At 36.0% G+C, this 26,126-nt stretch overlaps 1 protein-coding gene across 1 annotated transcript in view; it reads right to left on the bottom strand.

Moving 5' to 3' along the window:
* Positions 1-7,405: 7,405 nt before the first annotated feature.
* GABRA2 (gamma-aminobutyric acid type A receptor subunit alpha2) overlaps positions 7,406-26,126 on the bottom strand; it is a gene marked incomplete in the record, with an annotated part of 100,124 nt that continues 81,403 nt past the window's right edge. The window contains 2 exon segments of the mRNA XM_072406262.1: positions 7,406-16,191; positions 17,389-17,591. Of these exon segments, the coding sequence (XP_072262363.1) occupies positions 15,898-16,191; positions 17,389-17,591 (497 nt within the window).

Genomic DNA, 26,126 nt, shown 5'->3' with positions numbered 1-26,126 from the left:
CATCTTTTTTTTTAATCCCGAGTCACTCTTGGGGTTACCGCTCAGGGTGTTAATGAAAAACGTCATTGTAGTGGATCGTGATGGTATTGGTTTTTCAGTATCTGAAGGAAATGTTTGGAAAAGTTATAACAGATGCTAAACTGAAAGCAGGCATTTTGTTGGTCCCCAAATCCCCAATTTGAGGACTGCGAGATGCCTTATTCAGAGACAAACTCAACCCACTTGAACTTGCTGCTTTGGAATCATTCGTGCTAGTTGAACTAGTTGAACTCGTGAACAGCATGCTAACAGCATACCATCAACTTGACTTGTGAATGTCACTTAAATTTCATTTTTTACATTCCCATTTGGACTTCTTCCCACAAAATTCGGGTGATGTGAGTGATGAACAAGGGGAGAGGTTCCACCGGGACATTTCTGTTATGGAAACAAGATATCAAGACCCAACATAATGGGCGACTACTGCTGGTTTCTGCAATGGGAAACAGCCAAAGCAAGGGCCTGAAACACTTCTGAAGTGTACATGTGTGTTGAACAAGGTGAATTATGTGTAATTGTAAATGTTTTTGCAACATAAAACTAAATTTTTGTAATGTCGTGGAACTTTGAGGCAAAAGTTAGTTATGTATAGAGATTACATAGTAACTGCGAAACGAGAGAATGTAGCTAATCGTGTCTATACGCATAATTAACTTAAGATCCTGATGTCCTAGGAAGAATCAGACTTGGATTTGGATTCAGCGCAGTTGATTTAGTACAGAAGACATGGATTAGACCATGTTGGAGCCAATATTTATTTTTTTGTGATGCAGTGTTATTTTAGTATTTTTAAATGTCAAAGCAGTACATTTGACATTTAAAAATACTTGTCATTTTAAATTTCCAGCCTGTCCCACCCCCCCAGCGCATGCCGCATGCCTGCACACACATATCATGCCCACTCGGAATCTGCATCCCCTGGCCTGGCGTCTCCAACGTTCAAGCGCCGGGATGTGAGGCCTTGGAAAACAGATGACGAGCATCGTTAAGTGGACACAGATGCCGGGCCGGCATCGCTGGAGGACGCTGTGGGCTCGTGAGGACTAGGTAAGCCCTCAATTGCAACTCTAGTGTGGCTCGGAGTTACCGCTTGTTGTAATGAAATTTCACCACTAGCCACGTTCTGGAATACTGCCAGAGGAGTTAATAGCCAACTTCACCTAAAGATAGTATCCAACCCCCAAGATTTGGTGGTTATGAAAGGGCAACATTGTGTGGACCCAATGCCTTTGAAAATCAAGATAATACTTTGTACTTGTGGTAATCTTACAAACGAGTAGGAGGTTGGGATTAAAGGGGAGAACCCAACGTTTCAGGAGCATGAGAACTCCTTTTTCAAGGACATTCAATGTACTGTCCTTGTCCATATATACTATTTTACAAGTGGACCCATGTATAGTAACTGTATTTCTTGAAGCAAACTTTTATAAGCCAAACCTGCCTACTAAGACATTACATAGAACATTTATTGAATAAAAAGTAATTTCGTTATGACAAAAAAAAGAATTTGTCTTTTAGAATTAACTTATCTTTTACCATACTTTATGATCTTAGGCTTTAGGAACCTTCTAAAACATATAAAACAAATCTTTAGGTCTTATCCTTTGACACTTGTAATGTGTTCTTTGCTAAATGTGACATAAAGTAGTGATGTTCAGGGAAAGCCCTTGGGATCAATATAGAAAAATTGTAAGGGCCATCACCTCCAACAACTTTTTCCTCTGAATAAACAGTTGCTGCCAGTCGGTAGCTAGCGGCAGTAATGCAAAAGCAGCTTAAAGAAGGTTGATAAAGCTTAGAAGGAGGTCACAAGCAAATCAGCAGGAGGTTAACTGCATGTCAAACTTACCTGTGAAGCAACCCAAATAAATGCCAGAAGTGTCTCATATGTAGGCATTCACAATATTGCAATACAGCTGCACACAATAATGCAAGGTACAAGCAGTGGAGTGAAGTGGTGCTATTCATTCCTTCTTAAGGGGTGTTGCTATGTGCTGCGGTACTGAAATAAAATTGTATGTGCCTTTTCTTGTGGTATGTAGTGAGCTATTCAGTTATTTAAAATGAATGAGCTGCCGAAACTCAAAAATATACCATGAATGGGGCATACATTTATTTTTTAATTGCAAGCAATGTGCTTTCCTAGGGTTTGACCTGTTATTGGCCTCGGTTTCTGTACCTCGGTTTCTGTACATTGTTCTGAGACTGATAGAGGAAAAAGACAAAGAACTAATTTCATGTGCTGCAGTACTTATTTTCTAAAACAATGTATGCAGATAGGAGAAGAAAGTGTAGTAAAAAAGATGAGCCCATCAGTCTGCTGCTTCTGCTTTTACCGTCCAGTGACAGGGCCTGATTTATTAAAGCTCTCCTAGGCTGGAGAAGATACACTTTCATAAGGTAACCTGGGTGATACAGCAAACCTGGAATTAATCTGGACCTGTTCAGAAAACAATTGCTAACAAATAGTAAATAACTTAAGAAGTCCATTCCAGGTTTGCTGGATCACCCAGCTTCACTGATAAAGTGTATCTGCCTTGGAGAGCTTTAATAAATCAGGGCCAATGTGTTAATGAACTGCAGGTTCTGCATGTCTAGATAGGGCTGTGTAATTCTCAAAGGTTCTATATTTATATTTATTGTCTATCATCTAAGTAGCTGTTTGCTTGAAGTTCAGCTTTAAATCCTAACTCCACCACAGTTGTAGCCATTGCAAGTCACGTTCAGGTGACTTTCTTTTCCAGAGGTTGGAAGACTTCTTGTATTTATGAACAGGGATAGCTAAATTAGTGTTAGGGGTTAATAAAGTTAGGTCACAGTCTTTATCCTTAATATATAACAATGTTCTCTTGAGAATGTGCAGTTTTTTGCATATATAACTTCTAGAAGCGATTGATAGCAGTATAGTGACTCTATCCTAATCACAATAATACTTTTACACCCAATATTTTGTTTGTTGATTTGTTACAATGTTCCCCTAGGAAAGCAATGTCTTTAGATAGTACTATACTTCTAAATAAATGTTCCTATTTTAGAGCCACGGCAGAGGCGATAATGCTTTTTGAAGGATTATGTGGAGTCAGAAAATAACAACATTTGCAGTTCTAGTAGACCTCATTGAAATGAATGTGCATAAAGCAGCTAAATTGTGAAATTTATTATTATTTGAAAGCACATTAAATCACGTCTTTATTCTTTAGTTCAGAAAACCATGAACATTATGCTGATGAGATCAGATCCACAGCTGGCAAATGACAGGAACAAACGCAAAGTATACTTGACAGATGGTATTGCTTCTTAAGAGGAATATTTCTGAAGGCTCAACAAACTCTATAACATGAATATTTTGAGAACTAAAAACATATTAATATCCAGTTGAAAATAAACTGCAGTGCTGTTTCTGCTGTATTTTTATGGAGCATGTCCTAGCGCTTTATTCCGCATGTGGCACAAAAAGAAATCACATAAGCTCCGGCCTTAGGCAAACAGTCAGCTTCATTTCCCTCAGCAGTTGGACACTGCCAAAACCCAATATTAATCACTTGAAAAGAATTACTTTTCAAATGTTCAAAGCAAAGACACAGTAATTACATTTGTATGTCACTGATTTGACAAGCAATGCTGAGTACAGATGTACTCCACTGAATGTGACCAGGACATTACCAGGAAAGTCAGATGAGCTCCGCTCTCCTGCTCCCTTATTGATGCTGTAAACGGTTTTTGTAGTCGCAGCTGTTACATTCAGTTCCGTGCATTAGATGTGCAAACGTTCATTATGTACACTACACTGGGGTGGTTGTAGATTTTTTGACATTGTAAGTCACAAAGGGTATCTTTTTTTAAAAAGAACTCTGAGAAATATGCAAACTGAATACTTCACTTGCAAGTAGTGCTTAGAACCAATAGAAGTGCGCTAAAATCAGAAAGTTTGCAAACTTCAGATGAGTCTTATATAACCCAGTGCTATGTGATCGTACGCTAGACAACCTCCAATGCTCCAAGGAACACCTCAACTTTTACCCAGGGAACACACTTGGCGGCATTATCAAGGCTCAGATTGAGGGTTGTCCAAAAAATATGGATACCAGTAGCCTCAGGGGTTTGGCAAGCAGGGGACCCAGCTGCATCAGTGAATGCCAGGATGAGAATAAGAGCTGATCAGCAGGTACACTGTGTCCTTGAATAAGCTTTATGTATGCTCTACATGGTTTCAACAAACATACAGCAACTGGAAATGATATTTTTTCTTTTATTCTTTTAAAGAGACGTTAGGAAGAGCTGAACAAAAGCATCAATCTATTATAGGAGTATCCTCTCTCTCTCACTATATATATATACTTATTTATATGAGACCCATTTGTAAAGAATACCTAAAATTGTGTTTCCATTATTATTGTATATTCTTTTGGAAATGTACCTACATTTTTTGTATTAGTCTAAATCGCGAGACCTAATTACCTTCTATTTATAGTCTTTTTCATAATTTCAATGTACTCTATTGCTTTTTTTCCTTCACTTATCAACTTGATATATTACTTTGCATGGAATATATCACTTAGCTTAGTAAATGTGGTGGTTTACTTTGCAAAGAATGTCATGTCATGTTAGGGAACTCTTCAAAAAAAAAAAAAAAAGGTTTTTTCCTTACACGATTGGATAATTATTTGAAGTTAACAGAACTTTTTCTTACTAAACTGAGTAAAATATCCCTTACAAACATATAATTCACTTAGGTATGTGAGCAACCTAAATTTATTTAGTAAATCAACCCCATTATGTCACTGCCACCCTGTTCCATAATATGATTAAAATAAATATGATAGTAATATACAGAGCCTGGTCGGCACCATGCAGGAGATACACCTTTGAACAGCATGTGACAATAGGAGGTGGTTTTCCTTTTCCTCTCATTTGAAGGTCATACAGCATTTTTTTTTAGAAAATAAATGATCTGCCTTGAAATGATTTCTGTTACTCATCTCTCATTAGGAATAAAGCAGTGACTGTGGGTTGTGTGTTATATGCAAAAACTTTTTTTCTTACGTCTTCACATGTCTGAGTTTATTATATTTAATAATGTAGCCATTGTAAAATGTACCTGAAAATAAATATATTGTAGTTTACCAGTCCTTTTGAGCGGTGTCTGCATGATTACATTTTTCACACTTGGATTCTTTTATTTTCACCTGGTGATTCTGGCAGTAACATATTCACTATCCTGGGATGGCAATGCTCAATCACCCTACTGTGTCAGGATAATAGGAAAATAACTGTTCCCCTTTATTATTTTCCATTATATAGAGGGGTGTAGTTCTGTAAGGCACATAGATGCTTCATAGCTTATAACAGCTACTAATTTGATATTATTTTACACTTATCAAATCATATAAATAATGCAAAACATATCTATTAGTATATTTAATAATCTGAAAGGTAACAAATACTAAAACTTTATTGTTTGGTTACATATATAGCTTTTGTAAACCCATACATATTGGTTAATCATTTGTGCAACCTACACTTACACACGTAATACACTTTAAATCCCCATACCTTGTTATCAAATGCCTTAATTTAGACTAGTTTGGGGAATAATGTCTGTTTAATGGACACTATATGCTATTACAAGATTGCCCTACAGCTTTTGTTTAAATAATATCTTCAGTTGCTATAACAGATTTTGGTTGCTGGCATAGCAAGGGAATACCCCTAGGTCTTCTCTATTTCTTATTTGCCCACCCTTTCCCCCATATCTCTATTTTGCCTATCTCTCACTCTCTTAAACCCCATACTTCCTTTCCTATTTTATAACATATATGGTTTATTTTCTATTAGTTATACTGGTATCATCTGCTCGCATTTTTCATGTTATCCGTGTGGCTTTCCTGGGGATGCCAATATACTTACTATGTTTTTTGTTTAGGGAATGGATACCCATTGGACGTTTATTACCTTTACCTTCTGCATTTTCTTTGTTCTGCCTTATTGGCGGTCAACCACTTCTTAGGAACAAACACACATTAAAGGAAAGGCCTATATTAGGATAAGCCCCCACTAAAATTGGTCACAATGCTTAAACTCTTGGGCACATTTCTTATTTTGTTAGTTCTGGTTTTAATATTTGTATTTATGTGCTGTCTTTCTGACCTCTTTTTTGGTGTAAATGTTCCCTCGTTACGTTAAGTGTGATATGTTGTATTTGTTAAAAAGTTATTATTAAAAATGATACAAACAACATTTTGTTATGTTTATTTCTGCATAGGTCATTAGTAATTTATAGGTTCTTTATTAAAGAAGGGGCATAACTTGGTCCTTCTGCAAAAAGAAATCTGCGTGCTCACAATGTTTTACTTTTAGATTTAGTTCAGTTTTAAGTGTATCTTAGAATTTTGCACATAGATTTTGTCATATACATTCTGTAAGAAATAACATTTTTAAATCCCTTTGTATTGATCCCACTCTCTTTTTGTCGATGTCCCCTCTGGATCTTGGCAGCTCCACAATTTGAAAATTCCCTTCTTTAGTACATTTAAATATGTTTAGTAAAATACCTCTTCCCTCCTCTAAGTAAATGGGTTGCTTCTTTTATTACTAAACTCTGAAAGCTGTGCCCATAAAAAGCAGCAAGAGGGCATAGCACTAGTCACTGATTATACCTGTGATTTTCCCATAGCTAACCATTCTCCTATCACTGACTTACCATGCTATGCTCTGTACTGTGTCTGTGTGTGGACAAGGCCATCATGGTAACACAGGGCTTTGCTTTCTCATCTGAGATCCTCCAGTAAAGAAAACGAATGAGCAGTATAGTTGTGACATCTCCAGACACTGTCACTATGCCCTGAATTACAACTCCTAGCAAACATTTATCGTCAGGTCTCACTGGATAGCACTCTTGCCTTTGCTGCGCTGGGTCCCAGGTTCGAATCTCAGCCAGGACACTATCTGCCCGTAGTTTCTATGGGTTACCCTGAGCACTATGGTTTCCTCCCACATCCCAAAAACATGCAGTTATGTTAATTAGCTTCCCTTCAAAATTGGTCTTAGATTGTTTTACTGACATATGACTGAGGTAGGGATATTAGATTGTGAGCTCCTTTGAGGGACAGCTAGTAAAATGACTATGGTCTTTGCAAAGGGGTTCATAATATGTTGGTGCTATATAAATACATGTAAATAAATGAGATTACAATAACACTCAATGAAAAGACCATTTATACTAAACTTGTCACATTCACATGTATACCGTAGTCTGTGAAAGGTGGCGTACCCACAAAAAAAGGAATGTTGTCCAATGCTACAATTTACAAATAGTTAAATAATCAACCAATTTTCTATCATAAAACACAAAAAAGGGCCTAATTCATTGTAGTTAAATTAACTTTTATTAAGAAATACAAAAAGATAATATTAAGCAATTAATTTGAAGTAGCAAGCAAAGGTGATACATTAAAACAGTTTTCACTTGTGTTAACATTTGTTTTTAAACAAGGTCACAAATTACAGAATATTTCCATCCCTTCTTTTGTCATAATTACAAATGTAAAAATAAAGCTGATCTGATCAGGAATTATTTAATGTAAATTTTAATCATACATTTGAACCTCTGATTAAAAAAGGAACATTAAAGACACATTAAGAATGAACAACTGTTGTATACACTTGCTTGTTTCTCCCAAATAGCTTTCTCATTTTAGCATCTCTGCGCTATTTTTTTCCAGTTAATAATACAGAAAAAAAGAACATGCATCTTGCACAAGAACAAAAGAAAAAATACAAGCTTTTGCAACCATGGGCAGTAGTTACAATGTTCTTTTTCTTAACATTCCTTTACAATAATTTAATAAATTTACATATATATGAACAGTATAAAAGGAAAAAACGAAAAAAAAAAAGTTATCCCCATGAAGTCTTTAGTAAAGTGACTAGTGAATAGAGGTACGCTTAATTCTAAAATATAATCAAAAACTAACTAATGACATCTTAAAGAGCAATTAAAGTACCAGAATTTTCTCATTTCCTTCCATACTTCATTGCATAAAATGACATTTAAATACTTCATTTTTATGTAATACTGTAATTCTCTATTTAAAACTGTACAAGCAAAATGAAAACATTTACAACAGCTGATAAACAAAACCCTATAACACTTCTGAAAAAAATGTACATTTTTAATTTAGCTTATACATTCTTCTAATTCCTTTTTTTTACATGGCACAAAGTAGCATGAAGCACTCATATTCAGGGTTTAATTAGCCAATTATTTCCTTGAACAACAGGTTAAAGGAAAACGTTTTCCATTTTTCCAGTTACATTCCCTTTTATTCTGGCTTTCTGGTAAATAACAAGAAGGGGTTCAACTTTTAACTTACCTTTGTTCTGCAGGTATATTCACTGATCACCAGATGTATGTTCAATCATTACACTGATACTTACAGAGAACCATATGAAAAGTTGAACAGATCCAGACAGAGCCACAGCTATTACTTCTAAATAAATTAATTTCTCAAATAAATAAATTCCCTATTGCAACTCCCCTTTTTTTCCATATTTGTCATTTAAAGGTTACCAACGATAGTATAAATAATCCTTTTTTCAGAGAGTATTAGCTGCAGATTTTTTTTAATTACTGGATAAAACCACTAATTTTCCAGACAATGCTGGGTCCCTTCTGCCTCTGGGCCCCACAAAAATTCTATTGTCTGCTATGACTATGTATCAGTAGATGGGGCTGAAAAGAACTAGAGTTTCAGTTCCCACAAAAGATAGCTGCAAAGGGAGCCTACATGTCATCAGGATAAATAGGGGGAATTTAATGTAAACTGGATATTAATTTAGTTCAAATAGTTCTTTATAAAGAATTTTGTTTGTCCAAGAATACCAGTGAATCACCTTCTTTATTATTTAGTGCAAAGCAGAAAACAAATAGAGTTTGAAGGTTGTGCAGAAGCTTTTTGTGGTTGATTATTAAAATGATACTGCATAATTCAAAATTATATTTAAAAGGGAATATTTATTTACAGCAAATACAGCCTTTGCTTTTAATGATCAAAGTGCAGTGCTGTGCTGAAAATATACCGTATGTATTTTTGATCATTTGACCTTATTACAAAAATAACAAAGAACTAAGCAGGACAGAGACTATTTATCAGTTTGGTGGCAGGCTTTTTGTCCTTGTCTGACAGTCTGACCCCAAAAATACCACCAAAGCTACAGCTAATGCAGCCTAAAAATATGTTAACACATATGTGAAAGCAAATTATAATGGAATACTGTTTTAGCTCTACAAACCATATTATATAAAATTTAAGAAAAGTTAGATTGTTGTGCCTGATGACAATTTAGCTAAATGGAGATGTTACACAACTGGTGGTACAGGCATAGCAGCCCTAGATACTACAGTAGACATGATGTCAGGACATCCATAGCTTTTTAAGTTTAGCTGCCTCTTGAAATCAAACTAACTGAGGGGCATGTACCATTCATTAGCAGCACAGTGAGATAGCTGTGTCAGTAAAGGTTTTCTCAAAGTAAAACATAGTACAAAGCATTTCAGCTGTCATACTAGGCTACCTTGTCCACTTCCCTTCTTTGAACCCCAATGTCTCTGGAAAAGGGAGGTGTAGAAAATTGAAAATGTAGGTGTAAAAGGGAGACATTTTCAGCTAACACCCCCGATTTATTACGGTGTCAGTACAACATAAAAAACTTTACCTATCAAAATACACTGTCCTGTCCTGTTACACATAACCATCTGCTTCTCTTACTTGGACCTCAGTTTCTCTGGAATGGGGAGGTGTAGGAATCTGAAATGTAGGAGCAATTGGGAGACACGTGTGGCTAACACCCCTACAATTTCATCACTATGGCATTTTAAGAACACAAAAATCTCAACCTATCAAAACGCTCACCTGTTACACATGACTGTCCATTTCACTTCTTTGAACCCCAGTAGCCAGCCTACACATAGCTGGCCACTTTTCTTATTTGAATTCCAATTTCTCAGAAATTGAGAAATGTAGGGACATGAAAATGTAATAGTAAGAACATGTCCCCCTTGGCTATCTGTCATCAGAATTCCATTTCTCTGGAAGTACCCATTGACCAGTTAATGGGTTTAAAGAATGTTAGAAGATACCTATAACTGACAAAATGCATTATATTGTATTTATTGATAAAAAATATTTGACAGGCCAGCACTATTTAATGCTTTAGTTTTATATCTTTTATGCTGTTGGGGTGGAAGGACACAAGCTTCTGGCCTAGGGGAGACAAAAGAAAAAATCTGGCCCTGCTTTATACACATTAGAAATAATTTGTAAATGTGAAGCTTTGCAAACAATTTTACTCTAGGTTTAGGAAATGTAAAAACTTGCTAGACTGTGTAGACCAATCTTATTTAGATGTTTAATCCAGGTCTGTAATTGTGAATGTAGCTTTATGATTAAAACTACATAAATCTTGCTAGGATATACAATGCATGTGGAAAAACACAAACCATATTAATAATCTCTGCCTGCTGTTTTATCATTGTCATTTTTGTGAACAGTATCCAATGTAGATTGTTGCAGTGCCTGTTTATATGTGTGTTTGACTTTTATGGATTTTGTATGTTGAAGATTAATAAAAAAAGGTGGCCATACAGACTACGGATCTGCAATCAATATAGAGAGCTTATCCTCAACCGCTTATGCATGAAAGAGAGACTGCTCATCTCCACCTGGACTGTGTTATGTACATAATACAAAGGCAAGAGCTATACAACAAATCATATATAGTTATTATTCATAACTATACTGCCATGCCTATTATGTTTGACCTGACCCTATTAGAAATCAAAGTATATATATATATATATATATATATATATATATACACATATTAAATAGTGGCTGGTTCTTCACTACAACTACACTATCCTTGCTTCAAAATTACGTAAGTGCCTTAGTGTTTGAAATGGGGAATATGATGATTTTAATTTATTTTGCTTAGTTAAAAACACAAATGTGTTAGTAAGTGTGCACAGAAACACAAACTATTTCAATATTTAAATGCTGTTTTGCCATTTATAAATATAAACTTCACACATATACTGGAACAGAATATGGGCAAAAACTAATACTCAAATAGGTCAAATTAAAAAGCACCTAAATTTATTTTGGTTGTCCTTTACGGCACTGTTTCTGAGATTTCAGCTGACCACATCCTCCATGACAGAACTTTGTGCTGACTTATCTGGGAGAGTATGCCCTTTCCAACACAAGAGTGTGAAATGTGTGAAATGTGGCCACACACCCTGAATTTAGACTGCTCTGGGGCACCTACTGGCCAGCACCTTGTAGCACTACCAGATGGTAACCACCTGGTTTTTGTAAATGTTAGTGTAAGTCAGCATTTTGAAACTTTTTTTTTACCACATAACTTTTTCAGGAATAACTTTCAGTTTTTTTGGAACCCACACGTTAAATACTATATCCAAAGGTAACACTGCATGGTGATGATGGTGATCACTGGTAAGAATGTATTTTAAATTGTTGGTCGCACTTACAGATAGATAAAAAGATCACTGGTGTCAGTGGTAACTGACCTAGGAGGTACAAATTGTTCATTGCTCAAGGAACCCTAGCAACCTCTGGAGGAAGCCTAGGTTTCCACAGAACTCTTGCTGAGAAACACTGGTGAAAGAGGTTGCAAAGACTTGTAAAGCTTTTCTTTATATTATTTTTTTCTACTTTCAGAACACCTGAAATGCTTAAAAATACACATACAAATGCTTAGAAAATCTTGAAAAAGCAGTTTCAACTCAAGTGTATGGAGACAAATGGGAGTGGCAAACTGCCCTTGGACACTACAGATGCAGTGTCTGAAAAAAGGCAGGGCATAGCTACTGTAAGCAAATGCCTATAAAAAAGAAGAAACAACAAACACCTACCAAAACTATGTTAAGTAAGAACTTAAGTAAGTAGCCACAATGAATGGAGACACAACTGCAATCTTTGACAGCTATATTTTAGGGATGTAGACTTACTCTTCTAACAATGCTGTGCAACTTTGGTTTTATACTGTTGTAAAGTCCTAATTGTAAATCAGTGATAAGTCTGATTTAACTAGAAAACCCTTTGAATGTAACATTAAAAATATTCCCTTGTAGCTACAAAGCTGGGGAAAACAAATACAAAAAAACGTATGTTCAAATTCTTTAAATTAAATGACAACAAAATATGTTGGGAAGTTAATACTGATATTGCAAACAGACCTTTTCTGAAAACAGGTCGAATTAGACAAAAGTATGATTTCATATTTACAGACACTGTTTCTTTATATACATGAATCTTTTTTACAGATATTTATAATAGTATTTATGATGCTACAGTATAGCTTACAAGTACTAAATGCTGAGTTTAGATTCTACAAACACATATGATATATATCATATGTGTGAGAGAATATAGTACTAAAAATTAACAATGTACAACCATTTAAAATAACCAACAAATATTGAAACATAGTCTTTTCTTTTATACAGTAGTTAGCTTATGCAATGTGATGTATATATGATTTGCTCTCTATTATTGCTTGCCAGTATAGGCAATGTTAGATGGACACTTTCTGGCAATTGGCACATATATGTCAAAGCATTAAGGAACATTTTTATGAGCATGTTGTAAGGTAGACTCTATGGTTTTGAAGGATCAAATGAATGCATTCTCTACATTTTATTTGACAGGACCCTGTATTTGTTTTCCTGGTATCTGCCAACCTTTTACAGCAAAGAAGAGGATGACAAGAGAACAAGTGCAGCCTACCTAGTAACATGTAACGCAACCATTGTTTTTTTAAATTAACTACATACCACCTTGAAAGTGTCTTACTAACATTGTCCTGATTGTGTATGTTATATTGCACACACCTCAATGGAAGATCCAGATTCAAATTAGGTGTTCTATTATTTCATTTAAGCATATGAAAAAATATATTTTTTTTTCTAATATGGATAAAGTGCTAAACTTCACCACATGTCCCTTTTTCTGCCTAAAAATGAAAAAGCATGATTCTTCATACCTAATTCAAATAAATGTAATGAAGAGTGGGTGTTCTATGGTGTACAGATTGTGTAAACACAATGATAAAGAGTTCTAACAACTCTCTGTAACATGCTGAATCTAGAACAGTGTTCAAAAGAGAACAGTGTTTAGTTGTGAATTAAAAAAACCCTACATACACCAATACTCATGGTAACAGGTAAAACTTAGATGCATGTATGCTGAAATTCCCAGTAAAAGGCTACAGTATGGCTAACATTATTAGTCCTTAATTCCATATTCCAAAAAAGACATGTTTTTTCTAATGCCCCTATCAATCAAACCAAACCATTCGGATTCCAACTTCTCAGCAAATAAAGCCATCAAATCACATAAAGCTGCCAACCGTGTTTTGTTGGTAGTTGACTTATGTTATTGTATGCTGAGAAAAATTAACCACAGGTTACTAAATATAGGGACAATACCATTGGTTCCAAAATGCGAATGCTAGCTGCATTCATGGCTTTTGGGATATGTCCATTCTTGGTAAACACTTATATAATAGTCTACCATACTGGGATTACTCAAACATTTGTCACAGGCTACCCAGGGTATGTAAACTAGAAATGAGTACTTAGTTAATCATATGTGATGATATGTAAATTAATGAAAACCAAGACAGTCTACAAGACTTGTTCTGAATTCATAAATATTAGCTTTTAAAGTGGATAGAGAGAAAAGGCCTGTAGGGATTAGTTATGTACATGACAAAGATATTATCTATTAGGAAGTACCTTGAAAACACTGATTTATACATATATTTTACACGGACCATTCTTCTGTAATATGAACTGTGATTACGTTCATCCACTCAGACTCCCATTTAGTGGTCCTTGAGAGATGTATTTCTTTTTTTTTCTTTTTTTTATCCTTACTAACACTTTGGCAATAAAATGAATTTGTGACCTTGGCAATTATGTTGTCATGCAGTGAGCACTTTGAAGAAGATTAAAGCAAGATAAATTAACAGCAACTAATAGCGTATGAGAAATAGCATATGCTTACATGTTATAGTCTACCTTATTTCTTGTTTACAAATGTATACAACCTACCCAGTCTCAATTACTAAATCTGCTAACTTAAATACAGGAAAAAATATGTCAAGTACACTGAACGTTCACAATGATTTTACCCAAATTTGAAAAGTAATAAAAGATCAAGTGCTACGTGGTGTGACAATTCCTTATTTATATTTGTAATGTGGACATTCCCTGTAAACTTTGTCATTACAGTAAATAGTACCTACATATTGATAATGATGATACCAGGAGCTGTTAGCTACAGAGGCTGCACTGTGACTTTGAGAAACATGCGGTACAACTACTGTACATCCATCCATACTAATACTAGACACATGTAAAAATTAAGTGCAAAACATAACAACATATTACAACATAATAAATAAAAATGAATAAGGTTTTTTTAAGCGATTAATGCAACGGTTTAGTACAAGTATCAATTATCAACATGATATAAACAGAAGACTCTTAAAAGGCTTGAGGACTTTTATCCCTGCTTCCTCTCAACATGCATTTGGGCTGAGTTAGGGTCATTGTTGAAGGACTCCTTTTTATTTTCCTAACCTGTTTTCTTCCTATACATGTCAATGGGAATGCAAAAGCAGCTTTAAGTTGGTTGAAGCAGCTTGGAACAAGGTCAGACAGAGAGTGAAATATACCCGTCAATGAACTTTATATGATTGCAGAAGCATCTCAAATTCATTTTATATGCAAGCACACTGCAACGAAAAGTAATTTTCACTTGCCCATTGACATTAGCCCTTGCAAGTGCTGCAAGTATAGGGAATACTCAGATCTATAATGTTAAGCAGGACCCCAAACACTGACACTTACTCCATTAGTTGTTACTATGCTGTCAGTCGTTAGCTCACAAAGACAACATGAATTCTCAGAGCAAGGTTTGATATGTTTGATATAAGGTTTGATAAATATGATTTAAACCTGGACAAATCTTTCAGCTTACCTTTGTATGAAAAATATTAAAACAGATGTAAAAGTATAATACACGTTGCAATGCTATGTGATATAAGGACCACATACAGACACTGCTGCAAAATACTGGCTATTTTTTGTTTTAAATATCTGCAAAAACAGTTGGGTTACAAAAAGTGGGGGAATGGATTCAAGTTATGCCAAAAGAAACTTTAGTGCAGTTTAGCAGACAAATAAATGTGAAATTTAAATATATATTTAACATATAAATTTCCCTGATCATTTCCTAAAACTTTCACCATTCAGTGTTCAAAAAAATAAGCTAGCTTTACCAGAATCACTGAACAAAGTGATTAAACTTCCGTAGTTCTGTGATAGAAAGAGAATCCACCTAATTTATTGTAGGGTCTGTTTGATGTTCATGGTTCACTTATGAAATTAGAAAGAATTTTTAGTACACAGGCATGTTGTAATATCATATAAAAGTGTAACGTTCTAATTAACAAAATAGGGTCCTTCCACCCCAAAATCATGAACAAAAAAAAGGACTAGGAAACGTGTCCTCTGTTAACAGGTAGCTATTTTTCATCAGCTGCTGTCGAACCTTAATACAAAGTGCCAATACTTTGCGGTCAAGAGATAACTTGTAAAAGCCATGACTGCTACAGTGTCTATTCAAAAGCTCATTCTAGTTAACAGAGTCTCCTCTCCTTATTTAAGAGGTGATTACTGTACATGTCAATTCACAAGGTATTAGTCAAACATACTAGAACAATCTGAGTCTGAAAATGCCAGTAAATCCTTTGAAATACAAAGCGTCTAGTCTATTTCGATGGGACAAGCCCTTCAATGGCAAGTTCCCTATTTAGATAGGTAGCCCAGTAGACCAAGTTAAATGTACCAAATAAAAGCGGAAACACTATTCTAGACATTCTGTCAATTTTACTAACACTGTTGAATGTTTTCTTTGCCTCCTGAGGTTTTGCCTTGCTGGGGTCCGCTGTGGCGCTTTTTGATATTGTTGGGAGAGCAGAATCCTTTGTGATATTTGGAGCGTAATTTGCTACAGCAACCGCATAGGCATTATTCTTTTTAATGACAGATGCTTTTTCTTTTTTCTGAAAAATAATTAAAAAGAATAAAAAAAATGTATATATTAAACAATATTTCAACAATATAACAATATGCTTTGCTGTTCTAAGTTCCTTGGAAAAAAAAATGCCCTCCTGCTGTCTGTGCTGCAAGGGCTCACTGGTTCCTCCTACGTCACTAAAGAACACAATTTTAAAGGAAAATAAGATGGAAATACTACAGGAAAATAGGCTGTTCACTTAGCAAAGGTAATGATTCTCTTGAAACAAATTTATAACTTGGCTTAGTAACCATCTAATTATTTGCAAGGAAAAATCATGCTTTTTTAGATTTCCTGCATGAGATTGGGTATTCCTTGTTACTTTTACTAAGTTAGGTGAATAATCCCCTGCAAGGTGAGAAGCAAGTTTACCTTATCTCCACTTGCGTGGTATCAGAGGAAATTTCAGTTGCCTTATTGTCCTTTCGATGTATGATGGAATGTGAGCTATAGAAGATTTACATGCCCTAGGCACTGAACAAGGACCGCTCTAAACTACTGAAATACTGGGGAACTTTGACATAAAACTACTTAAAACATACTTAAAAATATTTTTACATAATACTTAAAACTAACATAATACATAAAACTAAAAATATTTTAATACATTTTACCAAGGAAGACAGGAAAACGTGTTTCTTTTTTCCATGAGTTAAAACATAATGTAATGAAAAAAACACAATTTAAAAGTGCTGCACAAAAACTGGCCATTTTTCAACTTGTTGAGTCCCCTAAAGGTGCTTGTTGTCTACGTATGCAAAAGCACAAATAACTCACATACACACTGTAGATCTGCATAATAAAGGTATATTCATAAAAAAAAACCTCTAGCTTGCTTGGGTGCAAGTTTTGTTAATTTGTGGGTAATATTGCTTCAATTTGCCAATTTGTTTCATTTGAGGTATAAAATTACCTAACTAAAGTTTGCCTGAACAACAGCTGTGTTTATTTCTGATAGAATTGAACTAAATGTCAAATGGAACGCTACTTTTTAGGTACAATATGATGCTTAAGTGTATCTAAAGGCAAAACTTATTAACTTATTGTTTCAGTGCCTATTAAAATGTAGGTTTTACATTCCTGTCTGTTACCAAGACATATACAGACTTTCCTACTAATTAATCACTAAAAACTATATACATATGTAAATATCCCTAGTAGAAACATAAGCTACAGGCCTTACCTTGTCATTGACCACACTTTTTCCATCCCATGCCCATCCTCTTTTGGTGAAATAATTAACAGTGGCAAACTCTATCAATGCTGAGAAGACAAATGCATAGCAAACAGCAATGAACCAATCCATAGCTGTAGCGTAAGCAACTTTTGGCAGGGAGTTTCTTGCACTGATGCTAAGAGTTGTCATAGTCAGTACAGTAGTAACACCTATGTAAATAAATAAATAAATACAAAATCATGTTAGAGTTGTAATTTTGCTTTAATTTAAAAAAAGTTAAAATACATTTGGTTTTCATATTAAGAAATCATATTTTCAGATAAAGAAACCTAAAAGGGAAACCTTCATTTGAAGTGATTATCTCCCATTAAGATGGTCCTCATTAAGTGGAACTTCATTGCCATAAAGCTAGCATGTAAGCCAAGCACGAGGGAAGGCTGATACCAGAGGAGGTTTCTAAATCAAGTACCTAAACATTAAAACTAAAGTATATATATCTATTCATTCCACATAGTAAAACAATAATTATTTCTAGCCCTTTTAGCCCTGAAAATAATATAGTTTTGAAATGTTAATTGTACAACCTTACCCTTCCTATATACTTAGGGTCATTTACGACCAGTTTTCATTTTTAAATAAATGTATTTATTGCATCAAGGTTTTTTTTTACTTTGTCAGGATCCTCTATGTAAACAAATTAAAACAAAAATAATCAATTTCACTAAATTATAAAATGCTGTGGTGAAAATTTTAACCTTTGTGTTGTTTATGTGCACTTGTGTTGTTTATGGTCAGTTTCGACCAGGTTATAATATAAGATTATATACCAATAATTAGTGCCAAAACTGAAATCATACACACACTAAAATCCGACTGTCAGCTCTCAGTCACAGAACATTACACTAACAGCCAGCCCTCTCCCTCCTCTATTCAGGGCTTATCTCTCAGGCTTCTTATCTTTAGCTAAACAGACAAAACAAAACGGCATTCCAGACCAAGGAAGGAACTATTCAGTTAGTCTTATTACTTGCAAAGCACACATCTCCTATTTGCAGATTGCAAAATTGCATTGAAAATATACAAAAGTGAGATTTTGGATTATATCTTGAATGAAAATGAGACAGAGGATGCAGACCAGCATAGCACTCTGCAATACAGATGAACAGGTTTCTGAGACGGAAGACCAAGTAGAGTATCAACCAGAATTCACAGACACATCTGATGAGTCTGATGAGGAGGCCACCACTGCTGAAGCTGCTTCTAGTCATGCTGAAACATTCAAATCCAAAAGGGGTAACATCTGTTGAAGTTCAGTACTTCCTGACGTACATGGCAGACAAGCTGCTGAAAATGTCATCAAAATGAGTAAGTGACATCAAGACGTGTTTTGAATAGTTCATGGCATTGTCACTAAAAAAAAGTCATAATTTCTATGACAAACTTTGAATGAAAAAAGTCCATGGGGACATGTGGAATGACATTGATGAAGAATGCCTGGATGCTTATATTGGTGTTTTTCTTTTTAGCTGGAGTGCACAGATGCTGTAATGAGGCCACTCATAGTCTCTGGGACGCGTCATCAGGCAGAAAAATTTTCTGGTCAACAATGTCACTTCCGACCTTTCGAATGATATTAAGAGTCCTTAGAGATACAAGAACAAAAGCTGACAAGCTTGCTCCCATCAGGGATGTCTGGGAGAGATGGGTGCAGCTCCTTCCACTGATGTTTCACCCTGGGCCCCAGATGACAGAATATGAACGTTTTGTCCCTTTCCGTGGAAAATGCCCCTTTCAGCAATACATGCCCAGTAAGCCAGGCAAATACAGAATAAAAAACTGGGCAGTCTGTGATGCAAAAACAAGCTATGTGTGGAATCTACATATTTACACAGACAAACCTGCAAGTGGCATCCCAGAGAAAAACCAAGGAAAATGTGTAGTCCTCGACATGACTACTGGACTGCGGGGTCACAATATCACGTGTGACAATTTTTTTTCCAGCTATGAGCTTGGACAAGAACTTTTCAGGAGAAAGCTTACCATGGTAGGCACAATGGGAAAAATAAACCTAAGCTGCCAACCAAAATTTTGCAGATGAAGCCTAGCCCACTTTCTTCAAAATTTGCATTTACAGACACCACCACTGTTGTTTCATATTGTTCAAAAAGAATCCGGAGTGTGTTACTTATGTCCACATTTCATAAAGATGCAGCTGTGTCATCAAGAACTGACAAAAAGCCGTACTTATTCTGGATTACACACAAACAAAGGAGGAGTGGACAACCTGGACAAGCTGAATGCCACCTACACTTGTCAGTGAATGACCAGGAGATGGCCAATGGTTGTGTTTTATAACATGTTAGATGTGTCTGTATACAGTGCGTTTGTGTTGTGGATCCACATCCACCTGGGGTGGAACTCAACCAAAAATAACAAGCACACAATGTTTCTTGAGGAGCTAGGAAATTCTCTTGTCAAGGCGCACATTGAGCAGAGGAAATGGGTTCCCCGAGACCCAGTCGCTGCAGCCTTTGTCAGACAGCTGCAGAGCTCGCCAAGCACTCTGTCCACATCATCAACAACACAAAGGGCATCAGCACCAGCATCCTCAGCCAGCCCTGCCTCAGCATCAACCAGCACAGCCACAACTCCATTGCATCCACCTGATTCTAAAAAAAAGAGGTGTCAAGTCTGTCCTAGCAATAAGGACAGGAAGACAAACACATTGTGTTTCCACTGAAAAAAAATATTTATACAAAGAACACACTAAGTTTCACTTCACAAGTTTCACTTTTTGTCATACATACATCTAAACACACACAGACATGTTCTTGCACAAAGAATTTCTATTAATTTGATTTGCTTGATTGGTTGTTGTTTGTTTAACCTTGCAAATCTACATTTTGTATTATTACTTGTTCTGCTTTTCATTTTTTTTAAAAAACTTTTTTGCCTTTTGTTGAAGTAAATATGTATGGTTCAAAACCCATAACACCATAGATGTTACTATAGTTAATAATAATATCATAAAAAGAAATACATGTTTAAGAGATGTGTTTTACTTTTTACCCCTCAGTAATAGTCGGGTAACATAACAACCTTTTATTTACTTATATAATTCTCTTGAGGTTCATTTTACCTTTTGTTATTAAAACGAGAGGTATGCTATCAAAAAAACGCCAAGGGGGTCACACCAAAAATATTAAAACCAATCTTTTCATGAATAAGGAAGCCTAACAAGGTAACCAAGAGGTAAGAAACAAGACAAAACTAAAAATAATTGTTTTGAAGGTATTTTATGGCTAATTCAAGTCAAAACCAACCAATTAACATCATGGATAGTAACAGTAAGCTAGGTATATAGGAAGGTTACACAATAAATGTAAATTATTCAACCAAAATATAACCCTACAAGATAACAAATCCATGTATGTTAAAAAAAGACTTATCGCTCTAACAAAGACTCTACTGCTTGGTCATGTGTAACTGGGCTCCCTTTCTGGCCATAAATGCACAATGATCAGTTTGTCTCGAGGTTAAACACTACTTGTTCTTATTATTCACTGACACCAATTGTCTTTTTGGCTATCTGTAAGGGTGACATTCTTTCCTCTGGTCAGAAATGTAAGAATCATTCTTCCAATTGACCATCACAGTAATATGCTGTGAGCTGTGGATAAAGTAATTATAGCAGGGGTTCCCCAAGAAGACTGAAACCTAATTCAAGGGTCCCCCAACATTAAAAATGACAAGAACCTCTGTTATACCTAAAAGGTAATAGCAAATAAAAAAAAGCAAATTACACTGTTGTTTACTTAAATAACATCAGTAAAAAACATTTACTTTCTACTTAAAAATGTAATAAATAAAGGAGAATAAAGGAAAATTAAATTCAGTCACATGCTAACTATACCAATCCCTGTGTCTATTTAATATGGAAATGTTTGTCTAGTTTTATTTACTATGCAGAGAAAAGATACATAAATACTGCAATTTTAGTATATTGATTTGCAATTATTATTCTATTCTGATTCCATAACAATAATGTAAGAAAATATGTTGCATGTATATGTAGAAGCAGCATGTAAATCTTGTTGGTATGTTCTGCCAGAATCATGTGTTTTATAAAAAAATAAAAAAAGATAAATGGAAAAAATTGAATTTCACATATCATACTTCTTTTCATTCTGACATGCAACTGTCAAACAAATTCCCTCTGCAGCAGTACCAAACTTGACCCAAAGGTTAATCGTAACTTAATAAGAGTCTCTGGACTCAAATGATAACTCTTCAAACATACCCACCGATCTGCTGTTAAGAGGTTTTATTCACATTTGCAGAGGTAGCAAGCTTTTTTTTTTACACTTCAGGATTTGAATCATCCATTCTGGCAGGGCTTAGCAAATGTTGTAATGTACAATTTATCTTATTAAAATAAATATATATCCATCTATTTAAAACTATGATTTAGGATTTTTGATGATGTGCAAGAGGTAAAAAAAGAATGCATCTTTATTTTACCAGACCATATGGAGCTAATTTACTACAGTAAAGACAGTTCACTAAGTGCAAAGAAAATGTTCACCTAGCTCAGGAAAAGGAAATAGGACATGCTCGTTTTAAATATTCAATGTGCAAGAGAAAAGCCAAATGTGCAAGAGAAAAAAAATATTTTGCTTGCATAATATTGAATGAATGACACAAACACAGCCTGACCTTATTTAGAGAGGTAAGTGAACAGATTTTATTCTTTTAGCAAATTACCCCTATGCATCATTCAACAATGGCTACACAAGACAAAACATCACTATATAAAGGAATCATATACAACAAAGTACGGCAGTGGCATAGCAAGTACTACTGTGGGCAGCAGAGGAAAAGTAACATTACTGCCTATAACAATAATGAAATATTGCAACTACATTACTGCAATGACCAACACAACAAACACGACTATTTCTCAGTTTTTACCACTTTGTTATAACTGTCAAAAGAAATCAAACTCTTCACAATACTTTTCATATTAAAAGTGTGTGAAATTATTTTTTTATGATTAAGTGAGGCTTAAAATAGTAGAAGGGAGTGGGAGGACAGCAAGCTGCAGGCTTATTATTCTCTACAGAGATCTCACAATGACAAATCTAAGGATACAAAGAAATAAAGCCTTGTTGTTAGTGACTCAATTGTTGTAAACAGCATAAAAAGAAAATTTGAGAGTATGTGGTAATAACAAAAACCGTCATCATAACCCCAAGTGAATTGGAGTTTCTGAAATTCTTGGCAACAACTTTCTTGCACTGGGCATTTATGGTAATATCCCTATTATTTCTTGTTTTGAGTAAGTTAAAATGATTCCCCACAACTGTAAAACAGTTTCTAATGTTCAGGCTGGAAGCACATAAAAGCATAAAAAGTAGCTTGAAGTTTGTTTAAAGACCTTTCCCTAATTCATCTTGAAGAAAAAAAGCTGTTCCCTCATGATACTAAGACAGCTCAATGTAAGGCATAGTTCTCCCCAGCCCATTTTTGGGGGGCGGGCCGCCGACCTTCGGTGATTATTCTGGCTGGCACATTTTCAGCAGCTCTGAAGGACACTGAAGAGGCTGCTTGGCTCGTTCCGTTCTCCGCTGATAAGAGATGATTGCTGATTAGAGCCGGACAGAGTGAGGAGAGCACAGCACAGCTATGAGATCAGGAAACAGGCTGCACCTCCCTCTCTCATAGCTGTGCCGAGTCTTTTATAAAAAAAAAAAACCCACATTGTGTAAACAATGTCTCCGCCAAGTGGGCGTGTGTTATGACGTCATCAGAGCAGTGTGTGTGTAAATGCTGCATGTCACATTCCTCGGCCTTACAGCTCTCTGTGTATAAACCTTCAAATGCCCTAAACTGTATGTCATAATAACTTGTAATTTTCAGGGTGCACAGGGAACACTTATAGTTAGCACCATTCACAATTTCAACATTGGGGTTGGAGTATTAAAATCAAGTGTGCCTTGGAGTCCTAAATTAAAAATGCAAATTGGGGACCTATGAAATTAAAAAAAGAAATGTTGGTTATTAGTAGCTATGAGAGTCCCCTGTGTACCCTAACACTTTTAGGTAATTAAAACCAACAATTTAGGAGATCTAAAGGATTGAACACAATAAGTTGTTAGGCTGCAAAATCTGACAAGCAGACATTACACACACAGCTATCATACTGCGAGTGGATACATTTCACAGGTCACTTTCCACTTGCCAGGAACCACTGCTGCTTTAAAAACTGCTACACCTAAAAAGCCCAGCACTTACCGCCTAATACTAATATTAGGTACTAATCCCAGGTGCCCAGCAGTTATCACAAGTTACCAATCCCAGGTGCCTAGCAGTTGGCAAGTAGTCACTCAGGAGGGGCATTTTTTTACTGCTAATGTGAACTAAGCCTAAATTGTTAAGCCACATTGATCACAATATTACACTACTACAATGGATCACACTATTAAAACCTGGAACTCTAGGGAGTTGGATGAAAATACACAGCACTGGTCTGTTGGGGCATAATACAAAAAAATGGAAAAAATTGTACATTCTAACAAGCCAGGCATTAGAAAGTTGGAACAAAGTATAAGGGGTAGGAAGAACACTGACACAATAGCAGGGGTTACTGAACACATATAGCATAAATAACTAGGCCCCGCTCACTTTTTTTTTACCACCTAGCTAGTTTCCCCTCACCCGGCTGAAAAAAAATTCTGGGGGGAACACTGGTTAGGTGGCTGTAGACATTGGAAATCAGATCAAGTGTGCCTGACTAGTGTATATGGGGCACCTACAAATGTTGCCAGCAAATGATCATCTAGGTCGGTGTTTTCTCTTGCCACCCCTTTCTCCCAGACCACATCCCTAGCACACCCATACAATTACACACTTATTTTAATTGGTATTATGTCTAGTGCAAATTCAAAACAGCAACTATCCCTCTAATACTATATAGATGGTGTCACGCTCGGAAAGACAGGACCACTAGGGGGTGCCATGGATTTCACGGAGGTGGTGTGAGCCCTGAGAAGGTCCAAGGTGCAGAGTCTAAGCAGTAACCAGGTTTTCTCCATAGCCCCTGATGGTGAGGATGCAGCGCCGCAGGTTACTGCCAGGCTGCTGTCCTTGGGCACACCAAGGTGGCCAAAATACGGTACCAAATCACAAAGCAGAAGGATAGTCGAGGAAGGCCGGGGTCGAGGTCAGTTCACAAGCCAGGGGTCAATTGCCAGGGATCCAGGAGACAGACACAGGGGCCACTGTGGGCACAGGGAACACAGGAGACACTGGAAGCAACAAGAGGCACAGGTGACTCAGGAATATCCAGACGAACAGGAACACTGGAACAGCACAGGGAAGTTGGTTGGGAACCAACAGACTGGACAGCGAGGGATTAAAGCAGGAGCTGGCCAGAGGAAACACTGAATTAAACACCAGGTGAACAAGAATTAGCTCAACAGAACTAGGGGCTCGGCACAATGGAGACACATTGCACGAACACTGAATGCAGTGTGTGAGCTAGCTAAATAGCCAGGGCTAGTGAAGAGGCTATTTTATGATTGGCCAGTGAATTGGACGGAATTGATAAAGCCTGGAAACAGAGGCACGCCCAGCGTCAGATTTGCCCGGATGCGCAGGAGAGAGGCATCTGTGCTTTAGTGAGGAAGAGGTAAAAAATACAGATGATTATTTACCTTTGTAAACACATTTATTCAGTAATATGAAAAAAGTAAATTCAGTTTCCCTACTGTATTGCTTTGTCTCAATCTTTAATGTATTGGATGCCCTTGGTGCATGAATATAAGAGTTTTAACATGGCTAAATAAATGCTGCAGAGTCTTAGCTCTCTGTGCTTAATCATTTTCATTTTGTTTATTTGGAAAGCGGCTTGGGACTGCACTTGTTACTTAGGAATTGTCAAATAGATTTTGACCCCTGGATTTCTCTGCTAATGTGACTTTGGGGACCACTGATAGACAATAGGTAGCAAATAATTATTATTATTATATTTATTATACTAACAGTATTAGCTAGCACTAGAGGTACATGGCCTGTGTTGCCATGTCTTCTAGGCCTAAAAATAAATGGTCATCAAAAGTGACCGAAGAACTAGAAGAATCAAGAATAGTCAAATAATGGTCACTTTTACCCCTCACAATCTGTTGCTGGGAATGTTGAATGTAAGTGTGTTTGTGAGGCAGAGAAAATGTAATAAGTCTGTACGATAGGATGCCCAATCCCAATTTTGTTAAAAATGTTCAACAAGGGGCTAGTTGGTAAGGTTTGTTGGTTGGGATTAGCATTTTGAGGTCCTCGAGGGCAGTATGTGGATTATGTGATGGAGTTGGTGGAGAGCCATCTTAGGTATCTCCTAAGTGGTGTGAATTTACAAGCATATATAAAATTGGGCATGGGAATAGTCTGTCAGTAACTGATATCGTTCCGGAGGCGATAGGGTTCCGGCTGGGAACCAACATTATGACTGGGGTGCAGATGTTAAGTGTTGGTGGTAAAATAGGTAATGGGAAATGCCTTTGAGGACCTGCAACCTGATTGGTTAAACTGTCATTTTGGGTTATGTAACATTTGTTATGTTTTATTGATGGGGCATAAGTTATGTGTAAGTTTGATATTACATAATATGAACAAGTAACTTTTAATAACAAACAGCTGGCAAGCCATTTTGTACCTTATATACAATTTGTCTTATTTTGTGTCTGGAG

This window comes from Pyxicephalus adspersus, chromosome 3 (genome assembly GCF_032062135.1).
Source record: "Pyxicephalus adspersus chromosome 3, UCB_Pads_2.0, whole genome shotgun sequence".
Taxonomy (NCBI): domain Eukaryota; kingdom Metazoa; phylum Chordata; class Amphibia; order Anura; family Pyxicephalidae; genus Pyxicephalus; species Pyxicephalus adspersus.
The sequence above is the reverse complement of the archived record's forward strand: the minus strand, read 5'-3'. Positions and strand labels throughout refer to the sequence as shown.